The 26,364-nt window shown below is 33.6% G+C and overlaps 1 protein-coding gene across 5 annotated transcripts; it reads left to right on the forward strand.

Moving 5' to 3' along the window:
- Positions 1 to 1,329: 1,329 nt before the first annotated feature.
- On the forward strand, positions 1,330 to 25,596 carry ric8a (RIC8 guanine nucleotide exchange factor A). 5 transcript variants are annotated; one of them, XR_015525703.1, is made up of 12 exons: positions 1,330 to 1,533; positions 7,774 to 7,821; positions 7,971 to 7,988; positions 12,653 to 12,856; positions 15,322 to 15,744; positions 15,973 to 16,168; positions 18,311 to 18,461; positions 20,987 to 21,082; positions 22,476 to 22,620; positions 22,880 to 23,024; positions 23,105 to 23,224; positions 24,759 to 25,596. XR_015525703.1 is itself a non-coding variant. In XM_087310703.1 (12 exons), exons 5-12 carry the CDS (start codon positions 15,406 to 15,408, stop codon positions 24,892 to 24,894), a joined length of 1,227 nt encoding a protein of 408 aa, XP_087166829.1. In that variant the 5' UTR covers positions 1,330 to 1,533; positions 7,774 to 7,821; positions 7,971 to 7,988; positions 12,653 to 13,539; positions 13,715 to 15,405; the 3' UTR covers positions 24,895 to 25,596. The 5 variants fall into 5 exon arrangements, 3 of the variants coding, with proteins under 3 accessions (XP_087166829.1, XP_087166828.1, NP_001005588.2); XM_087310703.1 differs by having other exon boundaries at positions 12,653 to 13,539; positions 13,715 to 15,744; positions 15,973 to 16,067; XM_087310702.1 differs by having other exon boundaries at positions 15,973 to 16,067.
- Positions 25,597 to 26,364: the final 768 nt, after the last annotated feature.

The following is a 26,364-nucleotide window of genomic DNA, read 5'->3' on the forward strand; positions in this document are numbered from 1 at the left end:
GGTATTATTAAATGTTTTTATTTTTTATTTATTTTTTTCATTAATTATCTTGTTGAACCTAGAATTAATTTATGTATTTATTTGGGAAAAATATATAAAAAGTTGCTATTTATTTGTGTACATTATGAATCATTAAACCAACTCACTATGGTTTTACTTCACAGTTATAGTACAGTTAAACCACGACAACCACAAATTCATGGTTTTCCTGGATCAGACATAGTTTTACCATGGTGTTTGTAGTAATAATAACATAGTTATACAAATTATATTCAATGGGCCCAAACAAAATAACATGGTTGCTACACTTTTACTATACGGTTAATGTTTGTCTACTTCCCTACGTTGTGCACTATTACTCTGTTCTAAACTTTTTTTTGCAAATCTTTATAAACGTACTGTTTAGCCTTTATTGTTAATTATTTTATTATCATTTATGTTAAAGACTGAAAGCAAATAGAAATCCAAGAAATAATTGCATGAATAAATAGGCTATAGAGATAAATAAATGCATTAATAAATAAATATAAAAAAGCACATAAATAAACATAAAATTTAAATAAATACATAAATAAATCTAAAATATAAATAAACACATATATAATATGTTTGCAAATAAAGTTTAAATATAAATGAAAAATGCATGCATAAAATAATAAATAAAAGGAAGTTAAATTAAATTAATAAATTTACTATTAAATTCGATTTTAAACAACAAATATCTGTTTTATTAAGTCATTTATTACTTTTTTCTATATTTTTCCTATTGTTTCTTCATTCATTTTCTTTTCGGCTTGGTCCCTTTATTAATCAGGGGTCGCCACAGTGGAATGAACCGCCAACTTACGTATCTATTTAGCTTAACCAATTCACCTATACTACATCTTTGGACTTGTTGGGGAAACCGGAGCACCCGGAGGAAACCTACGCCAACACGGGGAGAACATGCAAACTCCTCACAGAAATGCCAGCTGACCCAGTCGAGGATTGAACCAGTGATATTCTTGCTGTAAGGTGATCATGCTACCCACTGATGCCCCATATTGTTTTATATCTTTATAAAAACACCTATTTATTTTATTTTAGGTTCTCCGTATATTTGCGGAATAATCTGAACTTTTTGGACTACATTTCTCATCATTTTCCTCATCCGTAACACTTAGTCGACCCTCCTGCATCATAATTGGCTGACGCGTCTCCTTCTTGCAGCCTATGATTGGCTCGATAAAACGCCGATCATACACCCACGCCAATCACAACCACGAATATTTGCTCAGAAGGCGGGACTTCCCATCTTAAAGCCTTCACTACAAATCCCACGATTCCCTCAATAATCGCATCATCCAGGAGCTTCTGGATCGCCCAGATAAAGCCAGAGGATTGAAGCTGACTGTGTTTACGTGATTTTTTGGCTCTTCCTGACAGCAGAAGGGCGGAACAGCGATGAAAATGGACTTAAATGCCATCATAGAGAAAATGGAAACGGGCGACCAGGACGCCGCACTGACAGCTTTACAGACATATAATAAAGAGGTACAGTTATGAACATTACGACTGTTTTAATATCATCAATGTCAGTGTTTTGCTCAAAAGGAGAGTATTTCTAGTTTAATACTATCAATGTTTTATTGTAAATATTTACATAGAGTTGCTTAATACAAGAATATGTCTTCCGTTTTATTAATATTTCATGTGAAACACCGTCATAACGGATCAGAATTATAAATGATGTCACAAATGAAATATATCACAACAACTCCTCTAGTAAACACATTTTGTCTAGGTAATATCAACAATAAACCACGAATATATAGCAGAATGGAATATAAATTACCATATTTATGTGGGATTTAAAAGAAAAGGGTCATGTTGTGGTATTATTTAGTTATATGTTGACAGAAAGCTATTACATAATGCTCTTAAAAATGCCTTACACATATAGTATATATATATATATATATATAATTGTCGTATTACTTATGATAGCAATAATATATTAATATAATAATAACAATAATATACACGTTTCACATGATTATCCTCTTTTAATCATGTCCATATCTCAAATAAACTGCTGTCATGTGGGCCTTTATTGATAACAATTATTAGATTTATACCAATCAAATGTCATCAAAAGTCTTTCAAACTAGGCATGGGCTGGTTTATGCTTGTGAAGGTTTGATAATCTTGGATAAAAACATCACTGTTACATGGTATTGTGATTACTGCTCTAAAATAAGTTCTTTATTATTAATTTTGGAACATGTCAGGCTTAATCATTGAAATAGGTCATTGACTTATGCTAGGTTTGTTAGTTTACAAAACACAGATTTCTTTACTCATTAAAACATACATAAAACATTTTTAAAAAGCCTTTTTGTGGATTTATTTCAGTTATTTAGCCTGACATGTTTACTGTTCCAAAACATAACATTATATATTAATATGTGTGTAATAAATGTGGTCATCTTACATTAGCACTTGCATAAATCTTACATTTATCATCTACCTCCACACATGTACTGTATGTTTGAAATAGGTATGGGACGATAACTGGTTTTATGGTTTACAGACATTTCATTTTCAGGTTCATACACATTTTTACTGCAAAAATTCCATAACTTTTCCAGCACTTTCAAGTCAATTTTCATGACTTAATGTTTCATGTAATTTCTACATATATGTGGTAAATCATAACAAACATCTAAATTTATTACAGCATATCATAAAACATGAAATAGTTTCAATTTATTTTTATATCCATTTATAATAGATGATGCTACACAGCACTAATCATGTGAGAGCATGTTTTTAGCCATGTCTTAGTAAAAACAACACATTTTCACCCACTGAACACAATATACAGTATTTAGTTTTACAATTTTTCAATTTACAATTCATATTTATAAAATCTTGGAACATTTCAGGCTAAATAATTAAAATAACTCATTGACTTTTTTTTAGGTTCGTTAGTTCACAAACACAGATTTCTTTACGACACATAAAAACACATTTTGAAAATGTGTGTGTGTTTTTGTAGATTTATTTGAATGATTTAGCCTGACATGTTTACTGTTGCAAAGTTTTATAAATTTTAATTTTAAATAAAAAATTTGTCAAATAAATACTGTACAGGGCTCAACAATAAGGATGGCCCAGGGCCAGCGTAAGAGACGCTCGGGACAGTAGACAGAATGATCAGTTTGGCAAATCTATTTAATTTGCAAAAAAATAAATAAATACCTGCACATTTTCCATGCTGCGATATTTTACTGCTAAATATTTTTTTTAAAAAATTTAATATTTAAATTCTAGATTCACAGACGTTATTTTTGACACATTATGTAAAATATGTGGCTAAGAAATAGCAAATAACTCCTTATTTTATTTATTTATTTTTTTGGGTGGGACCAGTGAAAATTTGGGCAAGGCAAGAAAAAATCTGAACCACTGATCCAATCGGGCCAGTAGAAAAAATCTTTAGCGTTAAACGCTGCTGTATACTGTGTTCAATGAGGAAAGTGTGTTGTTTTTCATCCACACATTTGAAAAAGAACTTATTTTAGAGCAGTAATCACAAAACCACGAAACCCTGATATTTTTATCCAAGGTTATCATACCTTCACAAACATATGCCGCCTCATGCCTAGTTTGAAGTTATGTCATTTCTTTGGTATGCAATCTAAAATATCGTTATTAATAATTTCCAAACCATGGTAAACCTTAAAACCGGTTATCGTCCCATGCCTATTTCAAACATGCATGTGTGAAGATAAATGAGACAGTGCTAATGTAAGAAGACCAAATTTATTACACACATGTATAGGCCTTTTTAAACTAATGATCCACTTAGTAAATGGGTTAGTGTGTACACTTCAGAAAACATGTTAACTATAAAAGTCATATGAGTTGAAGATCTTTGCGTGACGTGGGTTGGATTAGGACTCAAGCTACCTAAATAGATTGCCTAGGCTGACCCTGATGCTGTGTGAGCCTGTATCACAGATCATCATGCGGTTTAAGTGCTCTGATCATGCTTTAGGAAAGAACCGATGCATCAGGGAGAGATACTAATTAAGAATTGATGACTTATATATGATGTATTTGTTTTAATTGATTCCAAAGTCAGATCTACTTTCATTGTTTCTCTTCACTCCGTGTTGTGTTTGATTTACAGTGACCCAAAAAGTCAGGCTTGCAAATACATGCAATTTGGTACATAAATGTAGCAAACACATATATATTCATATACTGTATACACACATACATAAACATATCTAATTGTAATTTCTGTCATAGCAAATAACAACATGTACTGTATGTTGTCCATTTCCTTTTACAATTACCTGATTATTAATGGCAACCCGTAAAGTATGTTAATCTATTTGTAAATATCTGATTCTAGTTAATATAACTTGTATATTATGTTGATGATAGGGCATCCATCTGTAAATATTATCTATCATTTAACCTGAATTAAATTTTAACTTATACCTATAGCCTGCACTTGCTGCTATTGCACTGTTGGTTAGACCTAAACTGCATTCCGTTGCCTTGTACTTGTACAAGTGTAATGAAAATAAAGTTGAATCTAATCGAATCCAATATAGTTGAAGTACGAATTATTAGCCCCCCTGTATTATTAGCGCCCCTGTTTATTTTTTTCCCCAATTTCTGTTTAATGGAGGGAAGATTGTTTCAGCACATTTCTAAGCATTATAGTTTTAAAAACCTATTTTTAATAACTGGTTTATTTTATCTTTGCCATAATGACAGTAAATAATATTTTACTAGATATTTTTCAAGACACTTCTATACAGCTTAAAGTGACATTTAAAGGCTTAACTAGGTTAATTAGGTTAACTAGGCAGGTTAGGGTAATTAGGCAAGTTATTGTATGATGATGGTTTGTTCTGTAGACTTTCGAAAAAATATATACCTTAAAGGGGCTAATAATCTTGACCTTAAAATCGCTTTAAAAAAACTGCTTTTATTCTAGCCGAAATAAAACAAGAAAGACTTCCTCCAGAAGAAAAAATATTATCAGACATTAATAATTTCCTTGCTCTGTTAAACATTATTTAGGAAATATTTAAAAAAGGAAAAAAAAAAAAAAATATATATATATATATATATATATATATATATATATATATATATATATATATATATATATATAAATATATATATATATATATATATATATATATATATATATATATATATATATATATATGTGCACACATACATACACCACACACACACACACATATATACATATACAGTGGGTATATAGTGGGAACGGAAAGTATTCAGACCCCGTTAATTTTTTTTTACTCTTCCTTATATTGCAGCCATTTGCTAAAATCATTTAGGTTGTTTCCTCATTAATGTACACACACAGCACTTCATAATGATAGAAAAAACACAGAACTGTTTACATTTTTACTACTCATTTTAAAAAAGAAAAACTGAAATATCCCATGGTCCTAAGTATTCAGACCCCTTGCTCAGTATTTAGTAGAAGCCCCCTTTAGATCTAAGAGTCTTTTTGCTGAAGATGCATCAAGTTTTTCACCCATGGATTTGGGGATCCTCTCCAGATCTGTCAGGTTGAATGGTAAATGTTGGTGGACAGCCATTTTTAGTTTTTTTCAGAGATGCTCAATTGGGTTAAAGTCAGGGGTCTGGCTGGGCCATTCAAAAACAGTCACGAAGATGTTGTGAAGCCACTCCTTCGTTATTTTAGCTGTCTGCTTATGGTCATTGTCTTGTTGGAAGGTAAACCTTCGGCCCAGTCTGAGCACCCTTGAGAAGTTTTTACTGTCATTATGGGGTGCTGTGTGTACATTAATGTGAGGGAAAAAATTAGCTTAAATGATTTTAGCAAATGGCTCCAATATAACAAAGAGTAAAAAATTTAAGGGGGTCTGAATACTTCAACCTAGGCTCATTCTGAAAACGTAGTCCCATGGATGTTTCTAGAGACTGGAAATACGTCCCGGGAGGAACATGTTTTTGGAGGTTTTGTTTTCGCGAATCCGTGAGAGGCCGCTGTGTGCGCTTTTTCCACATTTTTACCACATTCTCACCCTGTTGTTCACTTATTCGTTTTAGTTTTTGGATTTTGTTTTGTCTTACCTGATTTATGGAACCGCTCTTCCCTGGACTCAAACCTGCTCGGGACTACGTTTTCAGAATGAGCATGTGTTGCAATACTTTCTTTCTTACTTTCTTACTTTTATTTTTTTTTAGTATTTCCCAAATTATGTTTAACAGAGCAAGGAAGATTTCACAGTATGTCTAATAATATTTTTTCTTCTGGAAAAAGTTTTATTTGTTTTATTTTGGCTTGAATAAAAGCAGTTTTTAATTTTTTAAAAACCATTTCAGGGCCAAAATTATTAGATGATTGATGAATGATTATTGTATTTATTTATTTTATTTATTTATTTATTTATTTTTATTTTTCCTTTCCCAGTAATGGTTGCAACTGGAGGCGCATCCGCTACGTAAAACATGCTGGATAACTTCCGCTGTGGCGACCCCAGATAAATAAAGGGACTAAGCCGAAAAGAAAATGAATGAATGAATTTTATTTGTCCTTATAGTTCACTGACAAGTTTTGAACAGTAAATGTACTCACATTTCAAAGATGAGAGATTTTTGAACGAAGAGTGCATTACCTGATTTTAAAATAATAGAAGATTTTTGGAAACAAAATACATTTGCAATGTTTTTGATATTGATATTAACAAGCGGTATATCTTCTAAATAAAATAACTCTTATGTATCCTGTTAAAGTTTCCCAGAGATGGGTTGCAGCTGGAAGGGCATCCGCTGCGTAATACATATGCTGGATAAGTTGGTGGTTCATTCTACTGTGGCGACCCCGGATTAATGAAGGGACTAAGCCGAATAGAAAATGAATGAATGAATATCCTATAAAAACATTTTAAACAGTGCATTTCTTGAATCTTCTATAAACAAATATTCGAATGTAAATGATAATTTTAATGTAATGGAAAATATTCTGCCTTAATGCATCTCTCTCTGGTGCAGCTTTCAATCATTGTCAACGTAGTTTAAAGTTATAACAAAGGCTAACAGAGCAGGTTTACATGACTCCACATGCATAATTGAAAAAGTTGTCCCAGAAAAATTTGATCGATAATAGGTTCTGAATGTCGATTTTAATTGCTTTGCGATTAATCCCCCAGGTCTACTGAAACATTGACCTAAATTAAAAATATATAACTATTAATACAACTATCAGATTGTAATAATTCAATATCTCTCTCTATCTGTCTTCTATATCTCTTGCTAAAACATAGAATTTAAGAATTGTTAGTAATTTAGATTCTAAAAAAATATATTATTGTTAATTATAATAATACACAATAAAATATACATTTTATAAAAGTTAAAATAAAATCTCAAAAACACAAATAAAAACTTCAACCAAAAGGAAAAATGTAACATAAAATAATTAAAAAAATTAATAAGACTGCAACAGAATCTGATAACAACTGTAGACATTAATTAATTAATTAATTAATTAATTAATTATATATATATATATATATATATATATATATATATATATATATTATTTATTTATTTATTTATTTATTTATTTATTTTTGTTTGTTTATTTATTTTTGGCAGTTTTGGTCCACCATATACAGTTTTTGTTTTAATTGAATTTATTATTTTATTTTATTTTTTATGTGCAGCTTGTATGTTGACAGTGATATTTCTTTTCTCTTTTAGAAATCACAGTGCTTTTCATTCACCTCTGGAGAAGAGGAGGACAGAGAGGTAAGAGTTCTAACCAAAAGCATGCACTTTCAGTATTCATAACTATTCCACTACTAAAATATCTGAAAGAAATAAGCTCATACTATATCCTACTGTAAAACACTGACTTTTTTGTGTGTTTCTTTGTTTTTGCTTACCCTTTGTGGTAGGATGGAGATATGATCGAGGTATACGGATAGTTCACTGTTTTAGACGTAGTGTAGCATTAGTACAGAACCCAAAGCCTATTTCTCATTCCTGATTTAATGATTTTGGTGCTTTGACTTCTGCAGATTAACAAAGACGGTTTTATACTGTATCACAAGATGCCGTGCAGAAATAAAAAAAGAAATACGCTTTGGGGATTTTGTGTTTCGTGAGAATCAGCGTGGTTTGGTATCTGTATTCTGTCATATTTCATTTGCATTGTTTACTGCAGGAATGTTTTTCAGAACATCGACGCTAGTAGTTGATCGATATGTACTTTTAATGGCCAATGCTAATATCTCGGGTCATAACCTTAAAATGGGTCACAGGTCTGTTGTTGTGGGTGGAGGAAAGCAGAGAAAAATCAATTCTTTATGTTGGCAATGAAATATTAGGCTTATATTAATGCAGGAGAGGATAGATTTTAAGAAGAGAGACAAAGGTTTGGTGCAACTTTGACTTTTACTGCATTGATTTATTCATTTGTTTATTCATTGCTAAATGTTTACATTTTATTTAGTTTAGTTATTAGTTTTAATGTGTTTAGTTCAGGTCATTCTAACTAAAAAAAAAAAAAAAAAAAATATATATATATATATATATATATATATATATATATATATATATATATATATATTTGCTGTATTATTCATAGAAATAAAATAAATGTATTAAATTAAATAAATCTATGTTGCATAAATTAAATATATTAAACAGATGTATTAAATAACATATAAAGGCGACACGGTGGCGCAGTGGGTAGCACGATCGCCTCACTGCAAGAAGGTTGCTGGTTTGAGCCTTGGCTGAGTCAGTTTTCTGTGTAGAGTTTGCATGTTCTCCCCATGTTTGCGTGGGTTTCCTCTGGGTGCTCTGGTTTCCCACTGTCCAAAGTCGGCACTATAAGTGAATTGGGTTTTCTTAAATTTGACCCTAGTGTTTGTGGTAATGAGTCTTTATGGATCTTTCCCAGTGATGGGTTGCAGCTGGAAGGGCATCTGCTGCATAAAACATATGCTGGATAAGTTGGCGGTTCATTCCATTGTGACGACCCCAGATTAATAAAGGGACTAAACCGAAAAGAAAATGAAATCTAAGTTGCATTGTAAAATAAAAACAAAAAAATCGAATTTGCATAAATTATATATATTAAATAAACATTTTTTTATAAAATAAAAACAAAAAATCAGATTTGCATAAATTATATATATTAAATAGTTTTTTTTATAAAATAAAAACAAAAAAATCGAATTTGCATAAATGATATATTTTAAACAAACATTTTTTTATAAAATAAAACAAAAAATTAGATTTGCATAAATTATATATATTAAATAAAGTTTTTTAATAAAATAAAAACAAAAAAATAGAATTTGCATAAATTAGGCATATTAAATAAGTGTATTTAATAAAATAAAAAACCCAAAAAAATGTATTTGCATAAATTATATATATTAAATAATTTTTTAAATAAAATAAAAACAAAAAAATAATTTGCATTAATTATACAGATTAAATAAATGTATTTAGTAAAATAAAAAACTAAGTAATTTATATTGTGTCCTTAACTACTATGTACTTACCTCAGAATATACATATTAAAGTAAGTTACGGGTCAGGTTAGGGACAGGTTTGGTGATATAGGTAAGTTTAAGGGTGGATTAAAGTGTAAGGGATGGTCAACAGTGTAAATTATAAATGTAATTAGAGAAATTAATTACAGATGTAATTTTATGCAGGTATTTAATTGATAAGTACAATGTAAAACATGTATTTACACAGTAAGTACATTGTAACGAATTATTAATTTCAGTGCAAGTACTTATTAGTTAAGGACACTTAATATAAAGTGGCACCATACAGACTGTAAATAACACTATAAAAAGCTTGTTTGGGTCATGAAAGGACAATTCACAGTTGGACTCTGAACACTGAGTTGAACACTGTCAGGCAGAATTTGAAGAGCTGTCAGTCAATCTTCCATGACTCGTATATTCAGCTGTCCAGCAGTCTGTTTCAGCAACATTCATTAAATTACTATATGAATAGCAGAAAAATGGCACACAATGTTGCTACTCGAGTAAAAGATTTATGCAGTGTTTGTTTGTAAACACATTGAATTGCATGAGCACAACCCTTATTATTTACCCAGGAACTGTGTTTCTCAGCTGGTGGATTGTGACCCAAAGACTGGTCAAGAGGCATTTATTTTTAGCGTATTTTTGTTGTTACTTTTTAAAATTTTTAGATCCATTTGGACCAAAATAATCGATAATTTATCACGATATAAAGCTATATTTGTACCTAATCAGCCATCAATGATTACTATGGGAATTTATTGCATTGATCCTTTTTTATTAATTCAAATGTAAATATAATTTTGGCCATTGTAAGTTATGGGCCACAAAACAAACAAACAATATGTATGTGTATATATATATATATATAGATATACAATTTTATTATATAAATATTTATTTATTTATTATTATTATTATTTTTTTTTTTTTTCAATTTTACATATTGGTCAAATAGTTTTTTTATATATCCAAAGATTTTGTAACACCATTTAATGGATTATTATATATAATTATTATTATTGTTGTTGTATAACACTATACTTGTTTAAATGTTTATTAGATAGCTGAAATTCATTGTTCATAAGTAATTATTTACAACTAATATGTATTTAATAGCATTTTTAGAAAAGTAGTTTAATGGATTTTTGTCTATGACATTTTCTTCAGGCTTCAGTTTGAAAGCTGCGTAGGCAAGTTTCCATTCATTTGTACTAAAATTGTACAATATTTTGTAAATGTTAATTAAAAAGTACTAGTGCCATTTTCATTAACCAAGTGTTATGCGACTAAAACCCGTTTCTATCAATAAGTTTTTCTTAATCACCAAAATTTTATTGTATTAATCTTTTTTATGATTATCTATTTTTTATAAAATAAAATAATAGTTTTTTAAGTTTTATTTAATATTTACAATGCTTATCCAATTATTAAAACAAAAGCAAGTCTCGTATAATATATTTACTAAAAGACAGAAAATATTACTTTACAAACCGTATTGTAAATAAATCAAATGAACATTTTCATATTAGTCAATAATATTTCTAAAATTTATTTAAAAACTAAATAAATATAAATTTAAACACATTTACACAATAAAATAAATACTCAATAATGTGCTAATAATAAACAGACTCAATGATGGGTTAACAATAAATAGACTCAATGATGGGTTAATAATAAATAGACTCAATGATGGGCTTATAATAAATAGACTTAATGATGGGCTAATAATAAATAGACTCAATAGACTCAATGATGGGCTTAAAATAAACAGACTCAATGATGGGTTAACAATAAATAGACTCAATGATGGGCTAATAATAAATAGACTCAATTGTGGGCTAATAATAAATAGACTCAATAATGGGCTAATAATAAATAGACTCAATTGTGGAATAATGATAAATAGACTTAATAATGGGCTTATAATAAATAGACTCAATGGTGGGATAATGATAAATAGACCCCGTAATGGGCTAATAATAAATAGACTCAATAATGGGATAATAAAAAATAGACTCATTAATGGGTTAATAATAAATACACTCAATAATCAGCTAATAATAAAGAGATTCAATAATGGGCTAATAATAAATAGACTCAATAATGGGCTAATAATAAATACACTCAATAATGGGCTAATAATAAATAGACTCAATGATGGGCTAATAATAAATAGACTTAATGATGGGCTAATAATAAATAGACTCAGTGATGGGCTAATAATAAATAGACTTAATAATGGGCTAATTATAAATAGACTCAATAATGATCTAATAATAAATAGACTCAATGATGGGCTAATAATAAAAAGACTTAATGATGGGCTAATAATAAATAGACTCAATGATGGGCTAATAATAAATAGACTCAATGATGGGCTAATAATAAATAGACTCAATGATGGGCTAATAATAAATAGACTCAATGATGGACTAATAGTAAATAGACTTAATGATGGGCTAATAATAAATAGACTCAATGATGGGCTAATAATAAATAGACTCAATGATGGGCTAATAATAAATAGATCAATGATGGGCTAATAATAAATACACTCAATAATAGGCTAATAATAAATAGACTCAATAATGTGCTTATAATAAATAGATTCAATAATGGGCTAATAATAAATAGACTCAATAATGGGCTAATAATAAATAGACTCAATAATGGGCTTATAATAAATAGATTCAATAATGGGCTAATAATAAATAGACTTAATAATGGGCTAATAATAAATAGACTCAGTAATGGGCTAATAATAAATAGACTTAATGATGGGCAAATAATAAATAGACTCAATAATGGGCTAATAATAAATAGACTCAATGATGGGCAAATAATAAATAGACTCAATGATGGGCTAAAAATCTGCGGATTTCTGTGCGCACAGATTTCATGTGGGCCTAGTCATCCTTAAGTAGTAAAAGTTTGCTGAACATATATGCCGCTAAGCAATTTTCATAAGGTGCATTGAAACAAAAGCAGTGGAGAAATGCAGGCATGTAAACCAATAGTAGATGGTTTCCACCATATTACTCTCTTGTTTTCTCATTTCTCAGCGTCTGGGTGAGTTAGTGTTAAGCTTTTTGGAGAGAGACCTCCAGCCATCCTGCCAGCTGGCCTGCCTAGAGACCATCCGCATCCTGTCCCGGGACAAGAAGAGCCTGTCTCCGTTCGCCACCCGCCATGCTATGCAGATCCTGATTCGACATGCAGGGCTTGGGCAGGGAGAGGGCGTCACCCCAGAGATCCCAGATTTAGAGGTAAGGGTATGCTATAATGTCGATATTTGATCATGAATGATTAAAATGCCGCTATGACTTTATCAGAAAATATTGTTATATTGCGCAACAGTGCATTTTCAATCAGTTGCATATGACTTTCACCATAATTAAATCATTCATTGCTTCTGATTTACTTTTATTTGTCATAAAAGATTGGTACAATTTTTTGTTAAAGTCTGTGTGAAATCAAAATGGGCATGTTTATTTTGCTAGCGCACATTGTTATTCTTTAAGTGAATAATTGATCCGTGCAGGTTAATCAACTAAAAAATGTATTGGTGATCTTCAATCAAAGTATGAGCATTATCTTTTGCATTTGGAGTGGCGGTCCATCTGTGATGATGTAAGTTTGATGTCTTCAGGCACAATATTCTTTTTTTTATTTAATTTTTTTATTGATTGAACAGGGGAGTACAGAATTATACATAAATCAGTATGCAATGGAATTAACAACAAAAAATTATCATGTACGTTTAGTATTTTTTCCAGCAGCTTGGATGTCTTAATAGCTTTGGTATTACTCTGTATATAAGTAAGGGAATCATACTTTTTTTTTTTTTTTCCCTCTCTTTTGCCGGTGAGATAAATTTCGCAAGCACAGACTCTAGTTTGACTGCGGCTTAAGTAAGTCTCAAGTCTTAACCAGGGATGGAGCTAGGGGGGTAGCCATGGCAACCATCAACATAATCATGGCCACTCCATTGGCCACCCCACTCGTAATAACCCAAACACCACCCCCACCCGCTTATCTTTCATTCGTGAGATGAATTTGGCAAGCACAAACTAGTGTGGCTGCGGCTTAAGTAAGTCTCGAGTCTTAACCAGGGATGGAGCTAGGGGGGTAGCCATGGCCACCATCAACATAATCATGGCCACTCCATTGGCCACCCCACTCGTAATAACCCAAACACCACCCCCACCTGCTTATCTTTTATTTGTGAGATGAATTTCGCAAACACAAACTCTAGTGTGGCCGCGGCTTAAGTGAGTCTCAAGTCTTAACCAGGGACAGAACTAGGGGGGTAGCTACAGACACAATCAACATAATCATGGCCATCACATTGCCCACCCCACTTATAATAACCCAAACACCACCCCCACTCGCTTATCTTTCATTCGTGAGATGAATTTGGCAAGCACAAACTAGTGTGGCTGCGGCTTAAGTAAGTCTCGAGTCTTAACCAGGGATGGAGCTAGAGGGGTAGCCATGACCATCATCAACATAATCATAACCACCACATTGGCCACCCCACTCATAATAACCCAAACACCACCCCCACCCGCTTATCTTTTATTCGTGAGATGAATTTCGCAAGCACAGACTCTAGTGTTACTGCGGCTTAAGTAAGTCTCAAGTCTTAACCAGGGATGAAGCTAGGGGTGTAGCCATGATCATCATCAACATAATCATGGCCACCCCAATCGTATTAACCCAAACACCACCCCGCCTGCTTATCTTTTATTTGTGAGATGAATTTCGCAAACACAAACTCTAGTGTGGCTGCGGCTTAAGTAAGTCCTAAGTCTCAACCAGGGACGGAGCTAGGGGGGTAGCCCTAACCACCATCAACATAATCATGGCCACCCCACTTGTAATAACCCAAACACCACCCCCTACCGCTTATCTTTTGCCGGTGAGATAAATTTCGCAAGCACAGACTCTAGTGTGACTGTGGCTTATCTAAGTCTCAAGTCTTAACCGGGGACGGCGCTAGGGGGGTAGCCATGGCCACGATCAACATAATCATGGCCACCCCATTGGCCCCCAATAACCTAGCCCCACCCCCGCTTATCTTTCGTCCGCGAGAAGAACTCAAACACTGAGTTCACCTCAATTGGATCGTAGCTCGGATTCAACTGTGCGATTCCTTCGTGAGGGGTGAGTAAAATTTCAAGCAATCCCATTACCGATCAGGAGGGTTTAATTGCCTCTCAGTTCTCCCTGTACACTGCAAAAACCAACAAAGGCTCATTCTGAAAACGTAGCCCTATATACATTTCTGGAGAACGTGAGTTATGTTGCCAGAAGTATGTAGGTGGACTTTAGATGCAGAGAGGAGAGGACTGATTGGTTGGATTTAAGGAAGGAGGGTGGGTTAGTTGATTGGTCAGTCAGTCAGTCAGTCGACAGCGGCCTCTGGTGGATTTACGAGAGAAGAGCAGGCGCAAATGACACTCAGGAGTGAAATTTGAGATCTCAAAAAGCGTACAAAGCAGCCTCTCATGAATTTGCAAAAACAAAAACCGCCAAAAATTTACCTCCTATTACCCCCTATTTGACGGTCCACAGAAATGTATATAGCGGTACGATAAACAACGAAGCTGAAATTCGGCTCAATTAAAAGAAGAGTCACGTGATTAAAAGCAAACCCAACACCTGCAAAAATAAATATAAAAAAATACATTTGTAATATGATATTTTTTCTTCCAAATGGCCCACTTAGGTGATCGTGGAGGCTCTGAAGTGCTTATGCAACATCGTGTTTAACAGCGAAGCAGCGCAGGAGGCCGCAGCTGACCTGCAGTTGATGGTGGGTTTAGCAGAGCGGCTGAAACAGTGCCGGGAACCACAGTGGAACCATGACGTGCGTTTCTTCGATCTGCGCCTTACGTTCCTGATCACCGCCCTGCGTGTGGACGTGCGGGCTCAGCTGGCACACGAGCTGCGCGGGGTCAGTCTGCTGTCCGAGGCTTTGGACGCCACCTTTGGACTCTGCTGGCCGGACATGTATGAGGTGGCGCGGGCTGGGTTCGACGGCTGCTCAGAGCTGCCCCCGCTGGGCAGACAAGAGACCGAGAGAGTCATGGAGATCCTCAAGATCCTCTTCAATGTTACGTTTGATTCCAACCGACGCCATGTGGACGAGGTGAGACTTGGGTTAAATATTATTAAATATTGTTTTAAGAGTGTCAGTTATTTTTAATATCGTCATAATCTCAGAAAGGTCACTGAATAAGCGTTACACACCCGCAGCAATAAGATCTGTTCCCCCTGTGTAAATGACTGCGTTTAATTAGTGAAGCAGATCTAAAATGCTTTCATGGGACTTGTGTTGTTTTGGCGTGTGTGCTGTGCTGGTGTGTGTGTGATGCAGGAGGAAGCAGCCACATACAGACACCTGGGAGCCATACTGAGACACTGCATCATGAGCAGCGCAGAGGGAGAGGAGCGAACAGAGGAGATGCACAGGTGCCCACACACACTCATGGACGCACACACAGACATCACACATACCGTACACACATCATGAGCGGCGCAGAGGGAGAAGAGTTAACAGAGGAGATGCACAGGTGCACAGACACACACACACACATACTTGTATATGTGGTTTATGAGGACTCTTCAAATGCATATTGTAGTTAATACTGTAAAAACCACTTATAATATAACTTTACCCTACCCCTGCCCTTTAACACAAAAAAACTGAAGATCAAAAGTCCCTGTTAAGTGTGATTTTTTTTTAGCTTTTTGAATTATGAGGACATAAGGCATGTCCTTGTAAACCACTTTAACACCTACATCATAAACAAGTCATTATACAATTGTGTATCCTCGTAAACCACATGAATGTGTGGATTATGTGTCCTTATAAATCACATATGTTGGGTTTTCATGTCTAATGGGGACTTTTCATAGATGGAATGGGCCTTATAATACACCCGGCGCAAAAAGGTGCGAAACGTGTTTGATTTTGTTGCCATTTTCAGACCAGCGCAACTGTAATTTTCACATTTTGCACCATGTTGTTTAAATAGTAAATCCATTTGCACCACTTTGTGTACTCATGGGTGTGCTCGTATAAAAAGGAGGTGTGTTAAGGCGCATTTTTGGTGCGCTTGAGGAACTGAAATAGACCGCGCCATTGACCAGCTGAAAGCTGGTCTAAAGTCCAGTGCAAAGTGCATTAGTTTTGCGCCTATGTGGGTTCAAACGGTTACAAATTTCTTAATACACACAGGATGTACAGCAATACACAAATATATTTACCTATAAAAAAATAAATGATTAAAATGTTACAAAAATTATTATTTTTTATAAATATAAAAACCACTGCTTCCATGCCTCATCTTGGGAGGCTTTTTCAGTTCATTCATGATAGTTTCCATTTATTTAATGTTATTATTTTAGCAGTATTATTTATTATATGCATATTTATATATGTTTTAATAAAAAAAAAAGTTTAGATTTGTCCACCTCTCGGGTTTTGGAGACGTATGGTATGCATCACTATATAAGGCATAAGAATAGGACGTGTGTTTAGATATAACTCAGTAACTCAGATTTTTGACCACACTTCGTTATTATTGCTCATTTATTCATTTGCTGGAAATTAAAACTGAATTGAGAAATAGTTTTAAAACAAATCTTTGCGCTTAACAAACTAAATTAAATATGCAGGTAATGAATGTCTTCAGTGGAGTGCGTACAACACCATTTCCTTATCCACGAATAAAATAAAGAGGCCAATTGGAGAAGGATCATTCTTTATCCTTGCGCTGCAGATGATCTGTTTCAGTTTTTCCTACTAGTGAAGCGTTCAGTGTTTCCACTTACAAAGTCCAACATGTAAATAGCATTACTAAATAGCAAATAGACTCTTTAAACGTTTATGAAACCCTTGAGTACTTTTTTGAGATTTTAACAGATTTGTGTGTGAGCAGCATCACTTAAGACAATGTTAGCATCTGTTAGCTTTAATTGTGGGGAAAACTGGATAGTTTGGAGCATTTGTCAGGCAATTTCATCCTCCGGATTTAAAATTGTTTTTTGGGCGGGATCAAAATCGGTGACGTAGCGCAGAACTGCAAGTGCAAAGATGATGCGTTGGTTTCTCATTATTATTCATAGCGGAGTTTTCTTATCCTATGAGAAGAGCCCGCTTCTTAATTATTCATGACTGCACATGCTTTCCGAAGGCAAGGCAGACCTGCCAGTGCCAAGCTGTGAGATCCTACCTTGATAATTGGGTGAGGCCTTGTCCACGGACCCACGGCACACAGTGTTTAGCTGTTTATGAAGGGTCGTATGTGTTTGTTTCCATGATCCAAGGGGTTTGTTGCATGTTTTCCCCACGATGCTGTCAGGGCCGATACAGCAAAGCTGTGTGTGTGCAGCAAGCATTTTTGTCGGGAGAGCAGTACAAGAATTGGAGAATGGTGGACTTTGTCTTTTATCAGGAGTTTGTTCACATTTAGACACATCTGTCCATATTTTAATATAAAATTATAAATAAATTTCTCAACTCTTCATTAAAATATCATGTTTCATGTCAAATAGTTGGACACAGTGACACACTGGCACAGATTCTCAACCGTCTTGCTCTGATTTGTAAAGATTGGTAACTATTTAGAGCAGAACCACTGGGATCTCAGCCCCAACTAATTAGTTGATTTGTTAAAGGAAAGTAAAATAGATCTGAACATGTTTTACAGCCACACAGTGAACCTTCTGGGAAACTTGCCGCTTCCGTGTCTGGACGTCCTGCTGATGCCTAAAGTCCAGCAGGGCTCCATCGAGTACATGGGAGTCAACATGGATGCTGTCAAAGTGCTGGTGGAGTTCATGGAGAAAAGACTCGACCGGGTGAGAACATTAACACCTCAAATCTACACTTTAAACCACATTGGCTCATTCTAAAAGCGTAACCCTATATACATTTCTGGAGAGCGCGAATTATGTAGCCAGAAGTACGTATTGCTAAATTGTTTTGTTTTTAACAAGAACATTATCGGGCGCTATGACGCTGTTTCTTTTCTCGCTAATAGCTGACCACTTACCTCAATATGGTAATATCATATGGATGACTTTTAAACTGTTACTAGTTTATCCAGTGGCGAGGAGTTGAAAAAATCAAGCCCGGTTGGGTTTAGGTAAGTGGGAGGGTGGGTCATTTGGTCAGTCAGTCAGTAAGTCAGTCAGTCAGTCGACAGCAATCTCTGGTGGGTTTATGTGAGAACAGCAGGCGTAAATGGCACTCGCAAGAGAAATTTGAGATCTGAAAAAGCATACACAGCGCCCTCTGGTAGATTCATGAAAAACAAAATCTGCAAAAAAAAAACGTAGCTCCTGGGACGTTTTTGGTGATCTCCAGAAATGTGTATATAGCGGTACGTAATCAGAATGAAAAATTAACATTCATCAAATGCAGATTGTAACTGATGTTGTTGTTTTTTTCTAAATATATAAATAGTTGATTTAAGTACACATTTTTGTATTATGTGGTAATTCATTTTGTATCATATTAATGAATATACAAATAGGTAATCATTTTTATATGCATATATGTTAATTAAATGGATTGTATTTGTTGAATATTTAAGTTTGTGACATTTTTTATTCTTTTTTAAATATTTATCAAATATTTATATCTGTAATTTTCACAGTATTTCCTTTTTTCTGTCATGCCGTCTAAAATTTTCATTAAAAATTTGCATTTTTCTCAGACTCGTATGTTTATGTTGGGGTATTTCGTTTTAAAGACCTCTAAAATAGCATATTTTTTGCTATAAACTTAAAATTACTGAACCTACAGACTGGAGCCTGATAAAAATTTTCATTTTTTTAAAGAAAATTTTAAACAGCTTTTAGAGCTTTTTGCATCTAAACTCTTCATATATACAGTTGAAGTCAGAATTATTGGCCCCCCTTTGATTTTTTTATTCTTTTTTAAATATTTCCCAAATGATGTTTAACAGAGCAAGGAAATTTTCACAGTATGCCTGATAATATTTTTTCTTCTGGAGAAAGTCTTATTTGTTTTATTTCGACTAGAATAAAAGCAGTTTTTTTTTAAACCATTTTTGGTCAAGATTATTAGCCCCTTTAAGCTATATATTTTTTCGAAAGTCTACAGAACAAACCATCATTATACAATAACTTGCCTAACTACCCTAACCTGTTTAGTTAACCTAATTAACCTAGTTAAGCCTTTAAATGTCACTTTAAGCTGTATAGAAGTGTCTTGAAAAATATCTAGTCAAATATTATTTACTGTCATCATGGCAAAGATAAAATAACTCAGTAATTAGAAATGAGTTATTAAATCATTAATTATCATTAACCTAATAATATCTAATAACCTAATAATTATTTTATATTTTTAAGTAGTTTTTAATAAATTAACAACTGTTTTTTTTACATTTTTTTATTTGTTATTATTGTTTTTTGTATATTTTTCTGGTTGTCTGCTGTCTAAATATGTTAAGTATAAATCAAATTATTTCATTGTTTAATTATTTATTTTTAATTATTTAAATAAAATTAATTAAATTATTTATTAGGTAATTATTTTTTGGAAGGTATTTTAGGAAATAAACAGATATAAAATAGATAATTCACTGTTTTTACTTTACCTTATTTTTATTTGTATCTGTGTATAGTATATAATGTATGTGTTTGCTAAATTATATATATATGTATAAAAAGTAATTTAGTATTTCCAGATTATATAGATTATGCAATCACAACCAGCTGACTGTTTACAAAATGTTGACTATATTTTTGCCCACTTCTTGTTTAAAATTAAATATATTTTTATTTGCGTATAATACATGTAACATTTAGGTTTGATGATCTTAAGGTATTTTCATAGTAATCCCACAGCAATTTCCTAACTTTTTGATTTAGTGGCTTATGCATATGAATTCTCAAGATCTTATTCATACAATTTAGTATGATTTGCTCATCCCCCAATGACGGTTGGGTTTAAGAGTGGGCGCATCCTTTTTAAATTAGTACATTTCCGTACAACTTAACTAGTACAAATTGTACGAGTTTGCCACTAAACCAACAAAACGTAAAAATAATTACGTTTCCAGTAACAATGGATATTTTGAAAAGCTCTCCGCAAATAAATCATCCCTGAGCTGATGTTTTGCTGTGCTTGTACCTGGTTAGGCTGAGGTGAAGCACCTGCGATGAAGATATTTTTGTCTGCTCTTTTCTGGGAGCTTCTCCACACCTGTGTTGTGCTGGTCGGTTTGTTATTGTTTTTGCGCTGGGATGTGCGATGGGAATACTTTGAGAGATTTCTACGCCTGGACACAGCTGGAGCTCCGATGTAAAACAATTTGCCTGCTCACCTGTTGATGTAGTGTTTATTTTCCCAGGGAAACAAGCTAAAGGAGACGCTTCTGCCCTCGCTGAATCTTCTAACCGAGAGCGCTCGCATCCACAGAGAGACCAGGAAGTTTTTACGGAATAAAGTAAGATATGATGATTTCATTAGATTGTTTTATTACCTGGGCTTCGAGCATAGTTTCATATAATAAAACTCTTATAAATTCTAAAGAATATCGTAAAAAATATTAATAAATACCTCAGGCCTATATATATATATATATATATATATATATATATATATAAACATCTAAGAAGTTAGTATGATATATCTACAACCCCAAATCAGAAAAAGTTGGGACAATATAGAAATGCAGATCAAAAAGAAAAAGAGAAAGTAGTGATTTCCAAATTTACTTTGACTTGTATTTCATTGCAGACAATATGAACACAAAATATTTCATGTTTTGTCTGGTCAACTTCATTTCATTTGTAAATATTAAGCCTAATCTGAACAACCATGATCTCCGATCCCTCAGGAGCGGCAGTGTATTAAGAATTGTCATTCGTCTATAAGCCATATCACCACATGGGCTCAGGACTACTTTGCCAAACTTTTGTCAAGTATCGCAATACGTAGTTACATCCACAAATGCCAGTTAAAACTATACTGTGCCAAAAGGAAGCCCTATGTTAACAGTGTCCAGAAGCGCTGTCAACTTCTCTATGTTTTGTCTGCAATTAAAGACAAGTCAATTAAATTAAGAAATCGCTACTTTTTATTTGTGTTTTCCATACCGTCACAACATTTTTTGATTTGGGGCTGTAGGAACTTGATACAGTTTGTCACTGAAAACTATGTCCATTGGGATGACACTATGTGCTTATTTTAAATCGGTAATTCCACAGAAAACTTTGATTAGTTGAAGGACCCCAATTCAGGATCATGTGACTGAAGCCCCCAATGAACGAGCACCTTTTAAGCTTTTGTCTCAGAATTTTTCACAAATTTAGCTTAATTTAGCTTGTTTTGTTACTAAACTTTAGCGTATGTTTTGTTGTCCTTTTGTGATCATTGAAAACGTCCCAACAAGTCATGAAGGAATACTTTTTTAAATCACAATTTCATATATAATACTTATGATAATAAGTGTCCAACAATAAAGATATTTGTATATTATTAAGGGTTGTATTGATTTATTATTGCTAAATCACAAAATATGACATTTTTACGGTAATTTTAAGCAAAACCGTAAAAAAAAAATTTGAAAGAATTATTAATTTGCCTTCATCTTAGTCCCTTATTTTGATGAAGCTAGTGACCCTTAGAAGGGCATTTTTTTGTCAGACGTCTCACCGGTCAGCTATACATCCACGCTAAAATATCAATGTAAAAGTCATTATAGCTTTCATAGAACAGACCCAGCTCCCAACCCAACTTTGAGAGTAGATTAATGGCGATATTTTTTTTATCGCGCGATAAAAGTCTCGTGTTAACGCCGAAAACGGCCCACCACTAATTTGTTGTCTTCTTCATAGGTGCTTCCCCCATTACGAGATGTCAAAAACAGACCTGAGGTCGGTAATGCTTTACGAAATAAGCTGGTTCGTCTGATGACCCACATCGACACAGATGTAAAGCACTGCGCGGCTGAGTTCCTGTTTGTGCTCTGCAAGGAAAGCGGTACGTTTAAAGAGGAGGAAAATACTTGCTAATTTTAGGAACCCAAGTCTGTTTCTTTCTTGTTTTTCTTGATTTAAGCTTAGAAAATGAGAAGTAAATATCAGAAATGCATTATGTGTTATAGTAGTGACTCCAACAAATAACCCCACACAAATGTTGTCATTAAACTACAATACTTTTTTTAAAGTAACCTCAATTATAAATGGATTTGACGAAAGATCAGAAAGTAGTAATAATCATTTGATCCTCTCTGCATTAGTGTCTAGGTTTATCAAGTACACGGGTTATGGTAATGCAGCAGGACTGCTGGCCGCCCGGGGACTGATGAGAGGCGGTCGAGACCCAGGACATTATTCAGAAGATGAGGATAGTGATACAGAAGAGTACAGAGAGGCCAAACCACAGTATGTCATGTGCATCATTTTCAGAAATCATAATCCCCAGCTGTGAGTGTAAAAATGTGTAATTATTTGGTGTTGTGTAGCATCAATCCAGTGACTGGTCGCGTGGAGGAAGAACAGCCAAACCCTATGGAGGGAATGACTGATGAACAGAAGGAATATGAAGCCATGAAACTGGTCAACATGTTCGACAAACTCTCCAGGTAATACAATGCAGCCACAAAAACTTGAATGTCGATGGGCTTACAAAAATACAAGACATATCCAAGCAATTGAAGTTTTAATAAAAAATAAGAGGACAGGCCAGGTACAAAAATCGAACAGAGACAAAAAGTACAACACAATAAACAAAAGTGAATCAAACAACGTTTAAACAGGCGTTCAAAAAATATAATCATAACATGAAACAAAATGAACAAACAAACAAACCAAAACGATGAGTCAGTGAGCAGACTAGGACCAGATAAGAGCCGGACAAAACAAAACAGAATCATGTAAACAGAGTGCATGAGCAAACAGCAAATATCCAAAGGCAAACTAAACCCAAAATAACAAAGCTTATAAAGACAACAATAATTAGACAATGACAGACAGCTGGAAACAATTAATATAACCAGTGTCCAGAAAACCACAAGATGGGGCTACAGCAGACGTGACAATATTGGTCAATAATTATTAAGGCAGCCATAATCTGCACAATAATTTGGGGCCTGAATAATGTTTTGTATTTCATATATTGTGGAAGATTGTGGTTCTTCTGAATAACTGATCATCAATATCACCATAAACAGGTTATTCTGAAGTATCGGTTGCCTGTGATGTCATTCTGAAGAATTCCTTTAGGCTTTTTCAAATTGTCATTCTGAATAATCATTATGAATTATCGGCTATTCATAGCTGAAAATCTGAATAATTGGTATCAGCAAAGACAGTTGTTATTCTGAAAAATTGGCTGTTGGTATCGCCCGTTGTCATTCTTAATAATCGTTATGGGCATAGGAAAATGTTACTCTGAATAATTGGTCATTATTATCGGCAGTTGAGAATCTGAATAATTAGTATCGGCATAGGCAGATATAATTTTGAATAATTGGTCATTATTATCGGCAGTAGAAAATATGAATATCGACATTGCATAGGCAGATGTCATTCTAATTATCTGGTTATTATTATCGGCAGTTGAAAATCTAAATATCGGTACCGCATAGGCAGATGTCATTCTGATTTTTTGGTTATTATCGGCAGTTGAAAATCTGAATATCAGTATCACATAGGCAGATGTCATTTGGATTATTTGGTAATTATCGGCAGTTGAAAATCTGAATATCGGTATCTGCATAGGCTGATGTAATTCTAAATAATTGGTCATTATTATCAGCAGTTGAAAATCTGAATATCGGCATCGCATAGGCAGATGTCATTCTGATTATTTGGTAATTATTATCGGCAGTTGAAAATCTGAATATCGGTATCGCATAGGCAGATGTCATTCTGAATAATTGGTCATTATTATCAGCAGTTGAAAATATGAATATCGGTATCGCATTTGGCAGATGTCATTCTGATTATTTGGTAAATATTATCGGCAGTTGAAAATCTGAATATCGGTATCTGCATACACTGATGTATTTTTGAATAATTGGTCATTTATTATCAGCAGTTGAAAATCTGAATTTCGATATCGCGTAGACTTCAAAACAGTATGATGTAATAATTGCAGACATTGTTTCGTTTCAGGGAGCAGGTGATCCAACCAATGAAGATCGGAGCTGATGGTAAAATGACTTCAATGGAACCACACGAACTCCATCATTTAGCCAGCCAACAGTTCGGAGAGTCCAATAATTCTGACAGCGACAGCGATACAAACTAATTCTTCCAGAAAGTTCCAAAGTCATTCTTCCCGAAAGTTCCAAACGATTTCTTCCAGAAAGCTCCAAATTACTTCTTCCATAAATTTTCAAACTAACTCTTCCATAAAGTTAATTTAATTGCTGCTTTATAACCGAGGAAAACCTGATGATTGTTGTTGTTTCACATCGGTTGGGGTTCATTGTTTTGGCAGGAACTATTTACTTTACAGCGACAATAAAGACATTGTTTATTTGCACATTGCTAGTTTATTAATGCAACTGAATTCATTTAATGGAACTCCAAATTATGATGCATCACAAAAGCACAGATATTATTTTTAATTTAATTGAATGTGGCGTGAGAACAAAACACATTTGTTGCACTGGATGACAGCACTTATGTTTATTTATCTATTTATTTATTTGTTCAGTTTTAGGCTGAGCTGAGCTAATTTTTTAAGTTATGATAAGCAGACTTTAAAAATATTCACGAGATATTTTATGAGGATCAACGGTTCGACTTAATTTAACCCACAAGCATATAAAGCCTCTTGTTATCAACTTTTCTTTTGTTCTGTGTGGTAAAGAAATGAACTGCGGTATATTGTTATTGATTATTGGTGTAGTTGTGTATGAAGGACTGAAGGGAATGTTGTATGATTTGTAAAACACTATGTTAAAAGAGATTTATTGTGAGATATTAATAAAAGAACTGTATTGGTCGTTGTCTCTTGTGAAAGTTTTCGAAACACCAATTTATAACACTTTTTTTTTATAATAATTACGATAATTACTAGTGATACAAATACAGATTTTAAAATTGTAATGGTCGTGGCTACAAAACACAACCATCACTGTTGATGGGTAACATGTAGAGGAATTTATGAATTTTTTCCCAGTCACACACTGTAAGTTTTGGACACAATTGTGACTGAAAGGTACAATTACATTATAGGTAAGTTGAATAATTGATGGAATATGTAATAAAAATTCAATTTATTATTGCTGTAAATTATCGATAGATAGATAGATAGATAGATAGATAGATAGATAGATAGATAGATAGATAGATAGATAGATAGATAGATAGATAGATAGATAGATAGATAGATAGATAGATAGATAGATAGACAGACAGACAGACAGACATACTCCTGTCTATATAAGGTCCCAGGGTTGGCAGTGCATGTCAAAGCACAAACCAAGCATGAAGACAAAGGAATTGTCTGTAGACCTCCGAGACAGGATTGTCTCGAGGCACAAGGCTGGGGAATGTTACGAACAAATTTCTGCTGCTCAGAAAGTTCTAATGAGCACAGTAGCCTCCATCATCCGTAAGTGGAAGATGTTTAGAACCACTAGGACTCTTTCTAGAGCTGGCCGGACGGAGGCAACTCCCTGTCTAGAATTTGCCAAAAAAAAAAAAATCTGAAGGACTCTCAGACCATAAGAAACTAAATTCTCTCTTCTGATGAGACTAAAATGGAACT

This window comes from Danio rerio, chromosome 25 (assembly GCF_052040795.2).
Source record: "Danio rerio strain M-AB ecotype USA chromosome 25, GRCz13ab, whole genome shotgun sequence".
Classification (NCBI taxonomy): domain Eukaryota; kingdom Metazoa; phylum Chordata; class Actinopteri; order Cypriniformes; family Danionidae; genus Danio; species Danio rerio.